We start from the raw sequence: 17,979 nt of genomic DNA, 5'->3' as shown, positions 1-17,979 counted from the left end.
GAGGTATATGTTGAATAGCAGGGGCGACAAAGCCGACCCCTGTGGCACTCCACAAGAGATTGATGATGCAGCGGAGAGCAGTTCTCCCAACTGAACTCTTTGTGTCCTCCCTTGCAAGAAAGAAGCAAACCAGGCGTGGGCTCAACTCAAGGTATCCGTGACACCTTCATATCTTTCTACAACAACCTCTACAACTCCAATACCCCCACTTCCCCTTCGGCAATTAATGATTACCTGGAATCCTACCACGTCTTTAAGCTATCACATCTTTGCAGATGAAATCAGGACTTCAATACAGCCCCCTAAAACCAGGAAAGGCCCAGACAGCTACTGAGCCAAATTTTATAAGGCTTTTTATCTGCAAGGTCTCTGGTCCTCTTCTCATGGTTTTCCACTGATACACCTCCTCTGGGCGCATTACTGGCTCTGCTATTGAAGCCACAATTGTGGTAAAGCCAAGAAAAGGGAAGGACCCACTAAATGGTAAAATCTACAGGCCAATTTTGCTTATAAACATGGATTGTAAAATCTCCTCTACACCAGCAAACTAGAATCGGTTATTCAGAACCTGATAGCAAACTCACCAATGGGTTTTCTCAAAGGGAGGCTACCCGCTGACATCAGAACATTCTGCTGTGTCCTAGAGAAGGCCGCTCTATCCCACTTTCCAACCGTGGCCCTTTCACTAGACGCAGAGAAGTCTTTTGACAGAGTCTCCTGACCTTTCCTACAAGCCATCCTCCATAAATACAATCTTGAAGATGACCTTATCCACATGATTATGGCCCTTTACTTCAATCCGAAAGCAAGAGTCTGAGTCAGTGGGCACTGATCCCATCCCTTCAGCCTTTTCCTTGGCACTTGCCAGGGCTGCCTCCTATAAACTCTACACTTTTTACTAGCCATCAAAGCCTTAATCATTGCATTCAGAGATAGTTCAGGTATTTTGGGCATCCATTTCCGCTCCGGCAGGCAAGCGGTGGCAGCTTACGCAGACGAGGTGCTTTTGTTCACCAAAGTTGCCCCACATGCTATCCCAATTATCATGCAAGAGATAGAGACCTACTTATTATTATTATTATTATTATTATTATTATAATTATTATTATTATAACATTTATTGAGCGCATTATTACCCGTGGGTGTCCTGGCGCTATGTGAAATCTTGCCTGACGATCGAAACCAAGGTCATGCTAATCCGCAAACAACCACGTTTTTAAAGCTTTTCGGAAGACCAGAAGGCTCGACATACCTTTCAGATACAGAGGAAGCTGATTCCTAGCTCTGGCTGCATTAACTACAAAGCTTTTTCCACCCCATGTGGCCTTTTTTACAAATGGCACATAGACCAGTTTGGTGTCAGCTGAGCGTAATGGTCTATTTGGAGTATACCAGTACAGCCGCTCTTTTAGATAGGCCGGTCCTGCTCAGTAAAGTGCCTTGTGAACAAGACACAACGCCTTGAACCGGGTACGCATCCTAACTGGCAACCAGTACAATTTCTGTATCTCTTTCGCTATTGGAGCGTATTTTGGAATGCCCAACACCAGTCTAGCAGCAGCATTCTGCAGAAGCTGCAGCCTCTGCATTAAGCCTTCCTGAATGTTAAAATACAGACTATTGCAGTAGTCCAGCCTCGACATGGTGAGTGGAATGATAACTGTTTTTCGGCATTCTGTGGGTAGCAAAGATAACATTTTCATGCAGGACCTAAGAACAAAAGACGTAGCCGAGGTCACTGAATTTATTTGGTCTTTAAAATTAAGCTTCTGGTCCACCCACACACGTAGATTTTTTACCTTCCTGTTGGGCGCGGGGAGGGGGCCCAGGGTAAATGGCCACCATTCCGGCGTCCAGAAATTAGGATAATTTCCAAAACATACCACCTCCGTCTTGCTGGAGTTCAATTTAAGGCAGTTTTGGGCCATCCAAATCCCTACGGCATTTATACACTCTTTAAAATGGAGAGCCGTGCTCTTTACCTCAGATGGGAGAAGAGAAACCACAATTTGAGTATCATCCGCGAAAGTAGTTAGAGTAAACCCAAATGACCGAATAAGAGGCACCAGAGATGATACATATATATTGAATAATGTCAGACTCAGTGAGGACCCCTGCAGGACCCCACATGGCAATGAAAAAGGGTCTGATACAAATGCCCCCAGAGCCACCTGCTGACTTCGGTTCGACAGGAACGATCCTAAGAGTCTCCAAGCTGAACCCAGTATACCAATCTCCTGCAGCCGGTCCATCAACATGTCATGATGGACCGTGTTGAATGCTGCAGAGAGATCTACATTTACATTTACATCTAGCATAATCAGAGCTGCCTTGCCACCTTGATCTAAAATAGTCCAAATCTCTTAAGTGGATTTCAAAAGTGCCTCTTCAGTTCTGTGGCCCCTCAAAAGCCTTACTGAGTCCTTAGGTCCAGAGCTTGTGTGTGTTCCAGAAATTGGCTAAGTTGCGTATTTAAATGTCTCACGATAATTTTAGCAGGTATCGGAAGTCTGGATATTGGCCTGAAATTGTCAGGATCTTTAGTGTCAAGATTTGGTTTCTTTAATAAGGGCAGAATAGAGTTTTTTTTCCAGTCCAGCGGATAATAGCGCTCTCTATACATTAAATTAAAAATGGGTGTCAGGACTCGAGCGACTGGTTCTGCTGCTAACTTTAGGATCGCTATCGGACAAGGATCCGAAGGGGACCCGGATTTCACCTGCATAAAGAGGTTAGCAGTTTCTGTCGTTGTGAGCTGGGCAAAATTGTCCAGTGACCCTTTCTTATCTAGATGCAGGTCATTCGCTTGGCCCGTCATAGTATTCGGGGTTACATTAGTGAACGTGGAAAAATAGCATCCACTTTCGCATAAAAGAAACTGGCCAATGTTTCACAGAGCGCCCGACTAGGTGTAAATGAAATAACCACTGGGTTGGCCAGGCTGATAAGTGTATTGAATAATTCCCTAGCTGAGTTATTAGCTCTATTGATCTTCATGGAAAAAAATAGAAGCTTTGCCTGATGAATCTGCTGTTTATATTTGGCAAGACCCCGTTTGTACTCCTCCTTATTGCTATCCTTGTACTCCGTTCTATATCTTCTCTCCAGTTGTTTACAACTGATTTTTTTTCCCTGAGTTCCTGTGAGTACCAAAGAGCAGAGGGTTGCCGTCTAGTGGGATAGAACTTTTTTATAGGAGCAAGCTTGTTCCCTGCTGTTTCTAGCCAGCAAATGTAGGAACGTGTTGCCTTTTCTAAATTTACGGGCGGCATAACTACAGTCTTATTAAGTATGTCGCACAAATCCTCAGCCACTACTTTATTCTCGCTCTTTTCTCCAGTTTTCTTTTTTTAACTGGCTTCTGAGGGTGGCGCTCTGAAATTTTAAGTTTAAATACCACAGCCTTATGGTCCGACCATGGTAGCTGAATGATATCAGTTACTCGTAAATGTGGATTGTTAGAAAAAATGCCATCAAGTATATGTCCTGCCTGATGAGTCGCATCTGTCACCAATTGCTCTAAGTTACTACACTTTATCACGTCTAGCAATTTGGCTGTATCTGGATCTGATCAAATTTCCAAATGGAAATTAAAATCCCCTAAGATAGTATAGGAGCAAGCCATAATACCTGTTCCCATACATTTGTCCACCTGCTCAATGAAGTGGCCTCTAAGGCCTGGTGGTCTATAGACAAGTGAGCCTTGGAAGGTATACTGGGGAGATAATGGTAGGAGGAGACTAGCGCCTCGCAGCCTTCCACCTCACCGGGCTAAAGGAAGAGATTAGGGAAGAATGGTATATAACTGCAAGTCTGCCCCCTCTTCCCTTAGGCCTGTTCAAAGTGTAGCAAATAAAATTAGGAGTCGCCGCCTTGACCAGGTCTGGGCCGGAGGCATTGTCCGTCCAGGATTCCACATAAGCGCTATCTTAATGTTTTTATCTTCAATGAATAAAGCACTCTCTGTGCTGTGTTTAATCAGCGATCTGACATTCATCAGGGAACATTTTCAAGTTATAGTACCTGTGTCATTCCCCAACTTTACAGATGGATTTCTAGCCATCTCTAAGGTGTAAAACAGTAGCTTTGGGATTATGATCTCACACCCTGGACAAGCTTTGTGGAGCTCCTGGGGCTGAGAATCAAGGCTGATACAAGGGCATGACTGTGTATTGGTATTTAGATTGAGATTCTTTAAAAAAAGACCATCGTAACGCATCATCGTAACGCATTTTTATCTGATTACCTGTGTTCCCCTGGCCAGGGGGACTGGCGCTGAGCGCGGTCCTATCATAGACAGGCGCAGACGGGCTTGCCTTTGGTGCGCCAAATGCGCACTCACGCCAGATTACGTTTAGATGACGTTAGGGACCAAAAGCATAGCCCGCTGACCCCTCCTCACACTCAAGATGGTGGACCCGTGTTCCCACTACCGGACCACCTGTGCCGGTAAACGGGGTTAGGGGAAGTTAAAACGAGGTGCCGATATAAAAAGAAAAGCTGTTGGCAGAATAACAGTCTTCAACAAGTTTAAAATTACTGTGCAAATTTCTCTAAATTAGCAGCTAACACACATAACTCCCGGCTGAGCCTCAGGAGAATCACATGCTGGCATTAGTGGCAGAATACTCCATAAACCAAGATGAAATCGAAGTTTTCCCCCTTAACATCCAATGTACATTATCTGTATTTGGCGACCTTGGTCTACATTAGCAGCCGAAAGCTATCAAGTACCTAGGTGTTTGGTTTGGCTCAGATCTGAAACAATCTATTGATCTCAATGAGCAGAAAACACTCACCAAAATTTAAGAGCTCCGTAACACCTGGTCCCTTAAGTTCATCACTTGATGGGGAACATTTGGACACTATCAAGATAATGATTGCCCCACTGATTAATTTGACTTCAAGTATGCTCTTGGCCACCCTCTTTCACTCCTTCTTTAAATCAATAGATAAAGCCATTTCTGACTTCATAGGGTGCGAAGTGGCTTTTATTGCGAGAGAGCTGTTCTCTCCCTTGGCTTGCCTCAAAATCTAATTTAACCTACCTATACCGCTCTCAGGTCAGCAATAGAATTCGGCTTCTTAACGACAGCACTGGGCATCCACCCAAACCCCATTCCTCCAAAATTAATGAAAATTTTATATATTTTTATTTTTGGGGTTTTATATAGAGCTTACAAGACCCGAATGGTATTGGAGCGCTTCACAACAGCAGAACACGAACAGAAAGATAGGCATTCAAGCAGCAAATCATGAATAGAGACATGGGCATTAGAGCAGCATAATATGATAGAAGCATAGACATTAGGGGACAATGATTAGAGTCAAGAGTACTGGGGGTTGCATAGATCGGGTTCATTGTCCAGAGGCAAAGAGGTGACGGTTGAGGAGAAATTCTTTTAGTTGTCTCTTGAAGATCATGAAGGAGGGATTAGTCCTGATGTGGGTAGGTAGAGAGTTCCAGATTTTCGGGGCATTCCCAGAGAAGGAGAGGGCTTTTTGTTTGTCTTTTGGGGGGGGATTAAGAGGAGCGAGTAGGAGCTTCTTAGGTTTCTTGATTGACCTGCTTTAGTGAGTTTGGCTGCGAGGTAGTCCGGTTTGCCTGTGTGTAGTGCTTTATGGGTGAAACAGGCAGTTTTGAAAGCGCATTTGGCTTCGAAGGGAAGCCATTTTAGGTCTTGTAATGCAGGGGTGATATGGTCAAATTTCCTGGTCCCGGTGACCATTCTTGCAGCTGCGTTTAGAGTGGATCTCATGGGGGCCGTGAGTGTTTTAGCTGTCCCAGTTAGTGTGGCATTTCCGTAATCCAGTCTGGAGAGAACTAGAGATTGGGTTGCGATTTTAAGGTCATTGGGGGGGTATGAAAGGTTTGATTTTGTTGAGTCTTAGGTTGTAGAGGGCGGCCTTTTGCTGTGGAGTTAATGTGGGGGCTCATGGTGAGACTTGAGTCCAGAGAGATTCCTAGGGATTTGGCTGAGGTGACTGGAGTAAGTTTACAGTTGAGAGAGTTGAGGTTGTTTATTCATTCTTCGATTTGAGGGGGTTGCTCAGGATTGGAGAAAACCAGGATTTCGTTTTTTTCTCGTTTGAGGTGGTTGAGTGTTAGCCAATTTTCGTCTTTTGTCAGTGTGGAGTTGAGTTGGATGATGTCATTGCGGGAGGTGATATCCAGGTATAGTTGGGTGTCGTCAGCATAGAGGTGATAGTCGATGTTTGCTTGTTTTAGAATGGTAGTGAGCGGTTCCATGTAAATGTTGAAGAGTGTGGGGGAGAGGACTGAGCCTTGGGGGACACCTTGAGTTGAGGGGGAGGAGTCGGACATCATGTTCTTGATTTTGATGAATTGGGAGCGGTTATGTAGAAAAGAGGAAAACCATTTTAGGATATTACCATCTGCTCTGATGGGGTTTTGTAGGGCGTCTGAGAGTAGTTTGTGGTCTACCATGTCAAAGGCAGCTGATAAGTCGAGGAGGACAAGTAGGCAACGTTTGTTTGAGTCAAGGGAGTTATGAATGTCATCGGTTATGTTCAATATGGTGGTTTCTGTGCTGCATCCCTTTCTGAATCTGGATTGGTGTGAGTCAAGTGGGTTGTTGGATTCCAGGTGTTGGTTCAGTTGGGCGAGAACACATTTCTCTAGGATTTTGGCTTGGAATGGAAGGTTGGTGATGGGCCTGAAGTTTTTGGGGTCATTTGGGTCGGCATCTGTTTTTTTTTAGAAGGGGAGTGATGTGGCCGTGTTTGAGGCAGTCGGGCAGTAGTCCATTGTTTAGGGAGCTGTTGATGATCTTAGACCACAGTGGGGATAGGGTGAGGTTGAGGTTCTTAGCCAGGGAGGCGGGTAGAGGGTCAGCAAAGTGGTTGGAGGGTTTGAAGTTGGTAATCACATTGGAGATGTCCTCTTCGGAGAGAGTTTTGAAGTCTTTCCAACACTGGGGGAATATGGGGTCTTAGGGTGGAGGTTAGTTATGTTGGTTGACAGAGGAGGGGGTCTCGTCTTCTGGGAGTATGTCATAAACTGGGGTAGAGGTGGGTTTGGTAGTGGGTGAGGAATTGGTGGGTTGGGGTTGAGGGTGCCGGACAAAGGAGAGCTCGATATTGGTGATTTTGTCATTGAAGATAAAATACTGCATTACTAGTGAATCTCATCTCATTGGGGACTAATACTATACTGGCAGATTGGAAAGCAACCTCTCCAAGCTCCTTTGACAAATGGTGGAACCTACTTTTCGAGGCTGTGGGCTGCTGAATTCATATCTGTGCATAGATCGCCGCCTAGTGTTGGGTCCGGATGATTGCACATTGTTGTCCTGGAAGAGTCTTCAAAGTATCATGAGATAGGTGGCTCCTCCCCTGTGCTACAGTGCGCATGGGCATCGACTCCATCCCCAGATTGTTTTTTTCCGCCATTGGGTTCGGATGTGTTTCGGTTCCCTCTGTCTGTTAACTTACTTTGCTCAAGACCAAAAGGTCTTTAGGACTTGCGTCGGTATTGTCTGTCGTTCGGGTCCGTAATTTCCTCGGCTCCGAAACAACACTGCCCTTCCGCGTGCTTTCGGCACGGACGGGGCCTACACGACGCTCCAACCTCTTCCATCATGGAACGAAGTCCATTTAAACGGTGCCCGGTGTGTGCCTCGAAGTATCCGCATATCGACGTACACCCAGTGTGCAATAAGTGTTTGTCGCCGGACCACGACGAGGCCAAGTGTATGGCCTGCTCCAAGTTCCGGTCCAAGAAAACACTCAAGCTCCGCCGAGCTGCGCGCTTAGAGGCCCAGCGATCGGCACCACCTCCGGCAGACATCTTCGACACGGAGGATGTCGGGGATGACACTATCCAGGAGATCACAGAATCTAACCCGGCGTCGGAGGTCGAGGACGACTACGACGCGGAAGACGAGGATTTCGATGAAGTCGTCGAGGAGGTAGGGGACGACGACGGGGCCCTTGCCACCGTAGAGGATAGCTCGGACGACGAGCTTCCTCAGACTGACTCCGGGGCCAGCCACCATTATAAAGCCCAGGTCGAGGGATCGCCTTCGGGCCTTACCCAAAGCCTTGATTCCCGTCCCACGGCTTCGCCTTCCGGCCCGGCCACGGACATTGATACGTCGCCACTCACGGTACAGCCAAAACCGAAAGTGAAACCAACGGTCTCGATGCCAGACGTATCGAAACCGAAAGCGCTGATCACGCTGGTCGGGTCGAAGACTTCGGAGGCCTCGGTGCCGAAGAAATCCAAGATGGCCGTCGAGCTCAAGGGCCACGCCAAAATGGCCGACCCAAAGGCTACTGTATCGAAGCCGAAGGTTAAAAAGACCGACGCAGCTGCATCGGCGCCAAACGCGGTCGACGCACATAAGAGTCGACTCGATCCCAAGAAGGCCGACGACCATAAGAAGTCCACTCTCGACCTGAAGAAGCGGCAGGACGACCCCACGTCCCTCACTGCCTCGCTTCCACTCGACAAGGCCAAGGGGGCAACGGCGTCGACTCCAAAGACCGCGCCATTGGTCGCCACCCCAAAAACGGCTTCAGAAGACTCTTCCGAGCCGGTGCGTCCCTCCGCCTCGTTCACTAAGAAGGTTACGGAGTCCCTTCAACGTATTAGGGAGGGGGCCGCAGCAGTCGAGCCGAAGGACCCTGTGCCGCCCAAGCCTCTTCAGAAACCGGCGAAGGCGCAGACGCCTATTCTGTTCACTTTCCCACCAAAAACGGTGCCGAAAGCTTTCACAGCAAAACCTGGGGCCGGAGTGCCCTTGAAAGTATCTTCGACGCCGAAGCCATCGTTGGTGGTCCCAAGCCCACGGCAACGACCGCTGGCAGAGGAGGAGCGTCAAGAAGTGATCATCGACGCCAACACGGGCAAGCTCTCTCTCCTTAAGAGAAAGATCACCCCTGAACCACAATTGGAGCATTACCAAATTCCACTCAAGAAAAAAATGGACTCTGCTGGTGCCTCTGCCTCCATTGAGCCTGTATCACCACAGGCACATGAACTTTCACCCTCTCATTCCCATGTAGAGGAGGGTGACGGCAACGACGAGGATGAGTATACCTATCCAGTCTACTCAGACCCAGAGGATGTGACTGAACCATGGTCTGCTGGGGGCGATCCTGGTGACCTGCATTCGGGGCAGGAGCCTCAGCTTTTTTCAGCCAAGACTTCCCCAACAGAGGACTCTGCAGCTTTCAATGCCCTCATTGAAAGGGCGGCAGCCAATCACGACGTCGATCTCCATGCTGACCCAGTTTACGTCGACTTCCTCTTTGACACCTTTTCAGTATCTGAAAAAACTGTAAAGACCTTGCCAATGCTAAAAGGGGTGTTGAAACATGCGCCTGAAGTCTTCAAGGAGCCCACCCGAGCAAGAGTCATCAACCCACGTATCGACAAGAAGTACAAGGCAGCGCCCACTGATCTTACTTGCATCAAGGGACAGTTGCCTCTGGATTCCCTGGTTGTCTCCAATGCACGCAAACGAGCTAACTCACAAACTACGGGTGATGCTCCTCCCCCAGACAAGGAATCAAAAGTATTTGAGGCTTCGGGGAAAAGGGTGGCTGCGCAGGCAGCCAACATATGGCGCATATCCAACACACAGGCGCTACTGGCGCGTTATGACAGGGCACACTATGATACTCTAGAGACCCTTTTACAGCACTTACCCGATCAATATAAGGAAGCAGCAGAAATGTTGATACAGGAGGGGAAGCTTATCACCAATGCTTCAATTAAGTGCGCTCTGGACGTGGCTGACACCGCCTCGAGAGCAATTAATACTAGCGTTCTACTTCGTAGACATGCATGGCTAAGGATATCCGGTTTCAAACCAGACATTCAAACTACCATCTTGAACCAGACGGTCAACCCAGACCACCTGTTTGGCACAGAGGTTGATACCACCCTCGAAAAGATGAAAAAAGACACCGACACTGCGAGGTCTATGGGTGCCTTGCAGTCCCAGTGGTTCCTTTCATCGCTCCAATAATAGAGGCACCTCAAGGGGTCAACTGTCACAGTCGACGCAATTCTACAAAAGCAACACCCAACCTTCATATACCAACAAAGGTTGGGGTGGATACTGTGGCAACAATGTCAAAGGCAGAGGACGTGGAAATAACAGCTCCAGGTCCTCCACCGCCAACCAACAGTGACGCCTTGTCACTGCCCCCGACCACGCAACACCGGTCGGGGGGAGACTCCAGCAGTTCCTGCCCATGTGGAAGTCCATCACCACGGACAGGTGGGTCAGATCTCTTATCCAATACGGTTATTGTCTGGAGCTCACATCCACTCCACCCAACATACCCCCAAAGAACCGTCCTATGTCCGGCGTGCACTTGCACTTGTTGCAGCAAGAAGTCAACGTCATGCTGCAAAAAGGGGCAATAGAGCTCGTGCCCCTGCAGGAAAGAGGTACGGGAGTTTACTCCCTGTACTTTCTGATTCCAAAGAAGGACGGATCCCTCAGGCCCATCCTAGACCTCAGACCGCTCAATTTTTACATTCCGTCAGAACATTTCCATGTGCTCACGCTGCAGCAGGTTCTCCCACTGCTTCGGCAAGGGGATTTCCTAGCAACTCTGGACCTGAAGGATGCGTACTTCCACATTCCACTGCATCCTTCACACAGAAAATACCTCAGGTTCACCATCCAAAACCAGCACTACCAGTTCAAGGTTTTGCCTTTTGGGGTCACCACGGCGCCCAGGGTTTTCACAAAGTGCCTGGCGATTGTGGCGGCGCATCTGAGACGTCAAAACATCCACGTCTACCCCTATCTGGACGACTGGCTCATTCAAGCAAAGTCGGCCCAGCAGTGCGCCGCCCATGTGTCCCACACCATTCACCTTCTGCACGATCTGGGGTTCTCACTGAATTACCCAAAATCCCATCTCCAGCCCGCCCACATACGGCAGTATCTGGGTGCTACCATAAACACTCTAGCGGCCACTGCACAGCCAAATTCAGTGAGAGTCAACAGCATTCAATCGCTGATCCAACAATTCAGACCTCAACACTCGCTTCCAGCAAGGGTGTTCATGCAGTTGATAGGCATGATGGCCTCCTGCATCTCCATAGTCCCACACGCGAGACTACATATGCGTCCGCTTCAGGAGTGCTTAGCACGTCAGTGGACTCAGGCTCACGGGCAGTTGAAAGACCTAGTGTTGGTGAGCGGTCGGGCATACAACTCTCTGCATTGGTGGAATCCACGAAACCTTTGCAAGGGCCGACCGTTTCAAGAGCCTGTGCCGCAGATTATCCTGACAACGGACGCTTCTCTCCAGGGATGGGGAGCGCATGTACTCCAATACACGGTGCAGGGACTATGGACGCTACAGCAAAGGAAGATGCACATCAATATACTGGAACTGATGGCGATCTTCATGGCCTTAAAGGCATTCAAAGTACATCTGTGCAACAAGGTCGTGTTGATCCGGACGGACAACATGACGGCCATGTACTACATTCAGAAGCAGGGGGGCACACACTCTCCGCAGCTGTCTCATCCGGCTCAGAGCATGTGGAAGTGGGCCATTCAGAGGAACATTTTCCTCATGGCAGAACATCTCCCAGGCAAAGACAATCAGATGGCGGAGCTGCTCAGCAGGCACAGCCACCAAATGCACGAGTGGGAGATACATCCATCAGTACTCCAACCGTACTCCCAAAGGTGGGGTCATCCAGAGATCGACCTGTTCGCCACAAGGGAGAACGCAAAATGCCAAAGCTTCGCCGCCAGGTTCCCACACCCAGAGTCGCAGGGCAATGCGATATGGATGAACTGGTCAGGCAGATTTGCGTACGCTTTTCCCCCAGCACCTCTGATACCGCTGGTGGCAAGCAAGCTCAGGCAGCACTCGATGACTCTCATCCTAGTTGCTCCAACGTGGGCTCGCCAACCATGGTACACCACGTTTCTGGAACTTTCCGTGGTACCGCATCAGAGGCTTCATCTCACACCCAGCCTTCTGACGCAGGGCCATGGCGACATTCAGCACCCAGATCCGCAACAGCTCAACCTGGCGATCTGGCTCCTGAAGTCCTACAGTTTGGCTACCTCAACCTTTCTCCCAATTGCATGGACATCATTCGGGAGGCTAGGAAGCCCACTACTAGAGCATGTTATGCGGCAAAATGGAAGCGGTTTGTCATCTATTGCGCAAACCATAACATTGATCCACTTGATGCTTCTATTCAGAACATCATCTGTTACCTGTTCCATCTATACAAGTGTAATCTGGCATATAATTCCATTCGCATTCACCTGTCTGCGATGGCCGCATACCTCCAAAATAGACAGCACCTTTCACTTTTCAAGGTGCCTGCCATCAAAGCATTTCTGGAAGGCCTCAAAAGAGTCATTCCGCCACGGACTCCACCAGCTCCTGAATGGAACCTCAATGTGGTTCTTACAAGACTGATGGGTCCTCCCTTTGAGCCACTACATTCCTGCGAGATCCAGTTCTTGACTTGGAAAGTGGCTTTCCTGGTAGCAATTACATCGCTACGGAGGGTTAGTGAACTGCAAGCCCTCACAATCCAAGAGCCTTTCTTCCAAGTTCATTCAAACAGGGTAGTGCTCCGCACTAACCCTAAATTTCTACCCAAGGTTGTGTCTCAGTTCCACATCAACCAAACCATTGAGTTGCCGGTTTTCTTTCAAAATCCAGAGTCACTGGCGGAGCGGATGCTCCATACCCTTGGCGTTAAATGGGCCCTAATGTATTACATTGATAGGACCAAGGATTTTAGAAAGACTAAGCAGCTTTATGTTGCCTTTGCGCCACATCACAAAGGTAACCCTATTTCCAAGGCTGGTATTGCTAGGTGGATCGTGAAATGTATTAAAATCTGCTATGCAAAGGCAAAACGCACTCTTACCATTCCACCAAGAGCCCACTCCACCAGAAAGTTGGGGGCCTCTATGGCTTTTCTAGGTAACATTCCCTTAGAGGACATATGTAGAGCAGCCACATGGTCTACCACACACACATTTACCAAGCATTACTGTGTAGACGTGCACTCCAAACAGCAGGCAGCTGTAGGGCAGGCTGTTCTCAAGACACTTCTCCAAACTGCTGCAGCTGGCACGGGCGGCCGCCACTAATGGAGGGACTGCTATGTATTCTATGCACAGATATGAATTCAGCAGCCCACATGCCTCGAACTGCAAATGCTACTTACCAGTATGCATCTGTTCTTGGCATGTAGGGCTGCTGACATTCATATCGCCCGCCCTCCTCCCCGGCGCCTGTAGCAGCTGCAGTGTTCACATATCATATCATGGCATGGTCATCATTCACTGAGTTTCACACCATCTTGGCCACAATGGCTAAAAACAATCTGGGGATGGAGTCGATGCCCATGCGCACTGTAGTCCAGTGGAGGAGCCACCTATCTCGTGATACTTCGAAGACTCTTCCAGGACAACAATGTGCAATCATCCGGACCCAACACTAGGCGGCGATCTATGCACAGATATGAATGTCAGCAGCCCTACATGCCAAGAACAGATGCATACTGGTAAGTAGCATTTGCAATTCTCGATCCGTGGGATGACCATACACTACATTCTAAAATACACACCTCTGCTGGATCCAGACATCTTTGGGATGTCCTAGACAAATATCTACAAGAAAACAAACCAACCTAAACTCGCCTCAAGTTCTAACCCTACTCAAAGCAAGGATTTCCCGTCTATTTGGGGCACACACCTGAATGACGCCCCTGGGACAAAGCGTGAGCCCATCCCAGTGTAGTCTCTCTTCCAGGCCATCTTCCACTTGCCTGTCTCTCTCTCTCTCTCTCTCTCCCTTTCAATCTTGCTTTCTCTACATTCCTAGCTCTCTCCCTATGAGCTACTCAGTATGCCATGTTACACTCCAGTCGAACCAGGCTGCATAGTATAATAACGCAGCACCTTTCACTTCATCCTGAATGAAGATCTTGCTGTATCTTTTAGGTCTCTCACCATGCTTATTTAGGACTCCTAATAAACGCTGTTTGTCCCTTCAGATATATTGTAACAGTAGTGTATGGTGTGTACGTGTATGGTATACCTTTGTTACTTTCTTTGCCTTTTTTATAAGAGAATAAAAACTAATTGAACAAAAGAAAGAAGTGATGCATGGTGATTACCAAGTCATAAATTGATGGGACATCTCATCTAGCTTTAGTGAGACTGCATTGTTCAGGCAATAGAAGCAAAGTGTTCTCTGATATGGGTGAGGGAGGCCACAGTTAATAACGCTGAAGTCTTTTTTTCTTTTTTAACATCTGCAGTGAAGAAGACATTTACCGAGATGAAGAGGAAATTGAGAAGGAAGGCGGCAAAAAAGGCCCAGAAGGTGTAGTAAACCTGCCAGTTACTTTGGCTTTCCATCTTTAAGTTTTGTTTTTACGAAGAGGTTTCATTTTTCTGTATTTTGACCTTGTTATACAATTGCTTGTTGTTTGTAGTCATTTTTACATCTCGTCTGCAGGCAGTGCGTGTGCGCTATCTCTTGGCGCCAGTCTTTTGTATCTTAAAAAACCCCCCAAAAAATAACTTCTTTGCTGCCTTCTATTTAGGCAGCGAGTGCGAGGTATCACTTCATTGTCTGTGTGTGGAGCTTGTGCGAAGTATACATTGATTTAAGTTTTAGTGTCTGTCTGAGGTGATTCAGGTATTATTTGTTTTCCATTTTGAAATAGTGCTGCCTCAACAGACCCAAAGATATTGTTTTTTTTTTTACTTGAGTCTGCATCCCTGATCGTAGCTCCACAGCTTTCTTCTCCCTCCCACCCACTCCTCCATTTAGTTTGGGTTTCATCACTCGCGGATGCTTGACTTTATTCATTTTTATCCTTGCCACCAGTACAGGGATCACAGCTGTTCTCTGCACCCATCAGGCACCCTCTCCTGCTGTCGGGTCTAACTGAACACAACACAGTTTTGTTTTTTGTTGTTTTGTTTTTTATAAATTCTTTTTATTGAACAACCCAAAAAAATGGTCATTGCATACAATAAGTCATTACTAACATCCGTGTTACAGTTTCGCAATCAGGCAGAAGTCTTGTACATTATAATAGTGGACAGAACAGGATGGTCGCTGTCCATACACATCAAGGTGTTAGTGGTTCGTCAAGGACGAGGACAATTGGGGGCTCACACACATTCCCCTGATACATATTCCATTTAGTCCAGAGCGCTATTCATTTCCGGGGACAGCCACGTGCTACATATACTGTTTTCTCCCGTATTTTACACCAGTCCATGTCCTCTTTCCAGGCGTTTAGTGTTGGTGGTGTTACCGCTCCCCAAAGGCGTGCTATATTACGCTTCACTACCATCTGGCCAAGCGTTGCCCAGGTTTTGCCCTTTGCATTCACATCCGTGGACTCCCAAACGTTCAAGAGACATCTTTTGGCTTCAAGTCGAATTTCCACCCCCTATACTGTGCTCATACATTCATGAACTTTTTTACCAATAAGTTTGGATTAATCAACACTCCCAGAGTATGTGTAGAAAGGACCCCTCCAGGCCACATTGCCTCTTACACATCCCCTCTTCACTTCTGTCCGTCAGCACCAATCTGTGGCCGGGGAGCTACATGATGTAAAATCTTTAATTGGATCAGCCTTAGTTTCGCTGAGATTGCGACCTCCTTAGGGGAGGAAAGTGCTTCCTGCCATTCCCCTCGTCCATTTTTAGGCCATCCCGCCCCCATTTCTCCCTCAGTGATATTAGGGGATCAGGAGTGTTGTGTATTAGCTTTTTGTATGAGAGGGAGATAGCTTTGTCTGGCAGGTATCCTTCAGGCAGTCTATATTCTAGAGGAGAAGACTCCGGGAGGTACGATTTCGCTGGAATGTTGGCTTGAAGGGAGTGCCTGACTTGTGCATATCTAAAGTATTCTGAATCGGAACACTACACAGTTAGTCTTTGTGTTTGTAGGACTTGGCAAATGTATCCACTTCTAGGAACCTATGTGATTCCTCTCCTATCCGACTTGCACTTATCACTCCACCTGTTGGCGGCTATGCCTGCCTGCTACAATTAGCATACAAAGAATACGTGGACGACATCTTTTCCATCAAGATAAGCACACGTGTGGGACAGAGATGTAGAAAGGAGCATAAAACGACATTTACCAATAATCCACCTCGCTCTCATACTATCTGTCTCTTTATATCCCATTTAAAGACACCTATATGTCCAATTTACTTGATCTTTTAAGCGCTAGAAGTAGTCAAACGTGTATCAGACGCTAGTAAGATTGTCATTAAAAGTACAGCAACTCTTCTGAGAAGTTCTGGTACTGCAGCATTAGAGTATAGAAGAAATGTGTCTATTGTGGCATTTATAGTATATCTGTCATTTTTGCAAAGTGCTGCTGCTGTGTCACAACCAGGTTCACTGGAATTATGGGGAAGGGTTGACTAATAAGGCTTTAACTTTTTTTTTTTTAACTTTCAACCATGCTACTGTCCAACATGGCTAAAAATCATTGGCAAAGCCAATAACTCATGCATAGATGAGACCTATTGACAATGTCAGTGGTTGTGGTTTACGTGTTTACTCAGCCTAGCAAGTTTCTGTATTTTTGAGAAATGTTTCCTGATGAATACTTACCACAATTTGATATCCTGCTCGTTGGAGACCACAACATTTGTACGTTTCTGACTGTAAATTGTTTCATATAATGTAGCTGTTCTTAACTTTTTGACTACTGTGGACCCCCTACTGAATACACTACTGAAAGCCGGGGACCTAGGCAGTTTATATGATTTGCACCTCAAAATAATGCAAAAAAACACAGAAACATCTATACATCTAATCAATGCATAAATGATTACATATATTGTTTGATTCACAAGCAAGGGTCGAAATTGAATTTTAAAGGTTGGAACCTTTTAAAAGGTAGTTCCTATTACTAAAAGAGGAAGAGATAAGCCAGACTCTAGCCTATCACTTTGTATATTTTTCCTTTAAAGCCTGCTCTCTTTTTGTCTGCACATAGCAGGGCTGCTTCAATTAAGGACACCAATCATCCATACTAGATTCCATTTGCTGTACAAGGTGGGCTGCAGCAGCCCTTCCTGCTAGCCAAGCTGTGTATATGGTGTAAATGGGTACGCTGTTGCATTCTTACTCTTAATCTTTCTAACCTCGTTGCCGGGGCAAACCCCATTGATTAATTAATTGTAAGTGTGTTATCAACAGCAATCCCTACGATCTGTTAATGCTATCCCACCATTGTAAGATGAGCGCTGAAGCGTTCGGAGGGCTATATGGGGCACCCCTCTATCCCATAAGAACCTACTTGTTGTTTTGTCTATCGGTAATACTAAATGGCATGTTTTTTAGGACATACAGGAATTTAGGTAGCGTGATCATTTTAAAAACCACAGTCCTCCCAAGTAAAGACTGTGGCTACCTTCTCCAGCATGCAACATCTGCCTGGTAGTTTCTAAATTAATGGTTAGGAACTTTGTCTTGTCTATGGTTACCACTGTGCCTAGATATCAGAATCCTGTCTTCTGTACCCTGAGCTCACTGTAGAGGTTGTCCAAGTTATTCCAGGGGTCCATAGGGAACATAATCTACTTTCCACAGTTTATCCTTTATCTAGAGTATTTCCAAACTGACAAACACTGAGAGAGCCACTGGAATGGCCATAGTTGGGTCTTAGAGGTACAGTAAAATGCCATCTGCATATAATGAGTTTTTCTGCTCCTGTTCCAAATCCTCTGGAAATCCTGCAATATGTCCTCGTAGTCTGATCCAGGACACCAGCGGCCCAGTACGAAGAGTGAAGTGCAGGGGTGAAAGTGGGCAACCATGACTAGTGTCGTTTCCCAGGGGATATGGGGCCACTGTGACACCATTGACCTTAACAGCTGCTGTGGGGTTGTCGTAGAACAGTGCCAGCCAGTTACGGAAGCGAGGTCCAAACCCAAATGCGGTGAGAGTCTGGAGC

The 17,979-nt window shown here is 47.0% G+C and overlaps 1 protein-coding gene across 2 annotated transcripts in view; it reads left to right on the top strand.

Moving 5' to 3' along the window:
• Positions 1 to 17,979, top strand: part of OTULIN (OTU deubiquitinase with linear linkage specificity) — a 352,006-nt gene that overhangs the window by 265,569 nt on the left and 68,458 nt on the right. For both annotated transcript variants that reach the window (XM_086965247.1, XM_086965248.1), the window contains one exon: positions 14,300 to 14,364. In XM_086965247.1, coding sequence (XP_086821373.1) covers positions 14,300 to 14,364 — 65 coding nt within the window. The remainder of the gene's footprint in view (positions 1 to 14,299; positions 14,365 to 17,979) is intronic.

This window comes from Lissotriton vulgaris, chromosome 4_1 (genome assembly GCF_964263255.1).
Source record: "Lissotriton vulgaris chromosome 4_1, aLisVul1.2, whole genome shotgun sequence".
NCBI lineage: Eukaryota > Metazoa > Chordata > Amphibia > Caudata > Salamandridae > Lissotriton > Lissotriton vulgaris.
The sequence above is the reverse complement of the archived record's forward strand: the minus strand, read 5'-3'. Positions and strand labels throughout refer to the sequence as shown.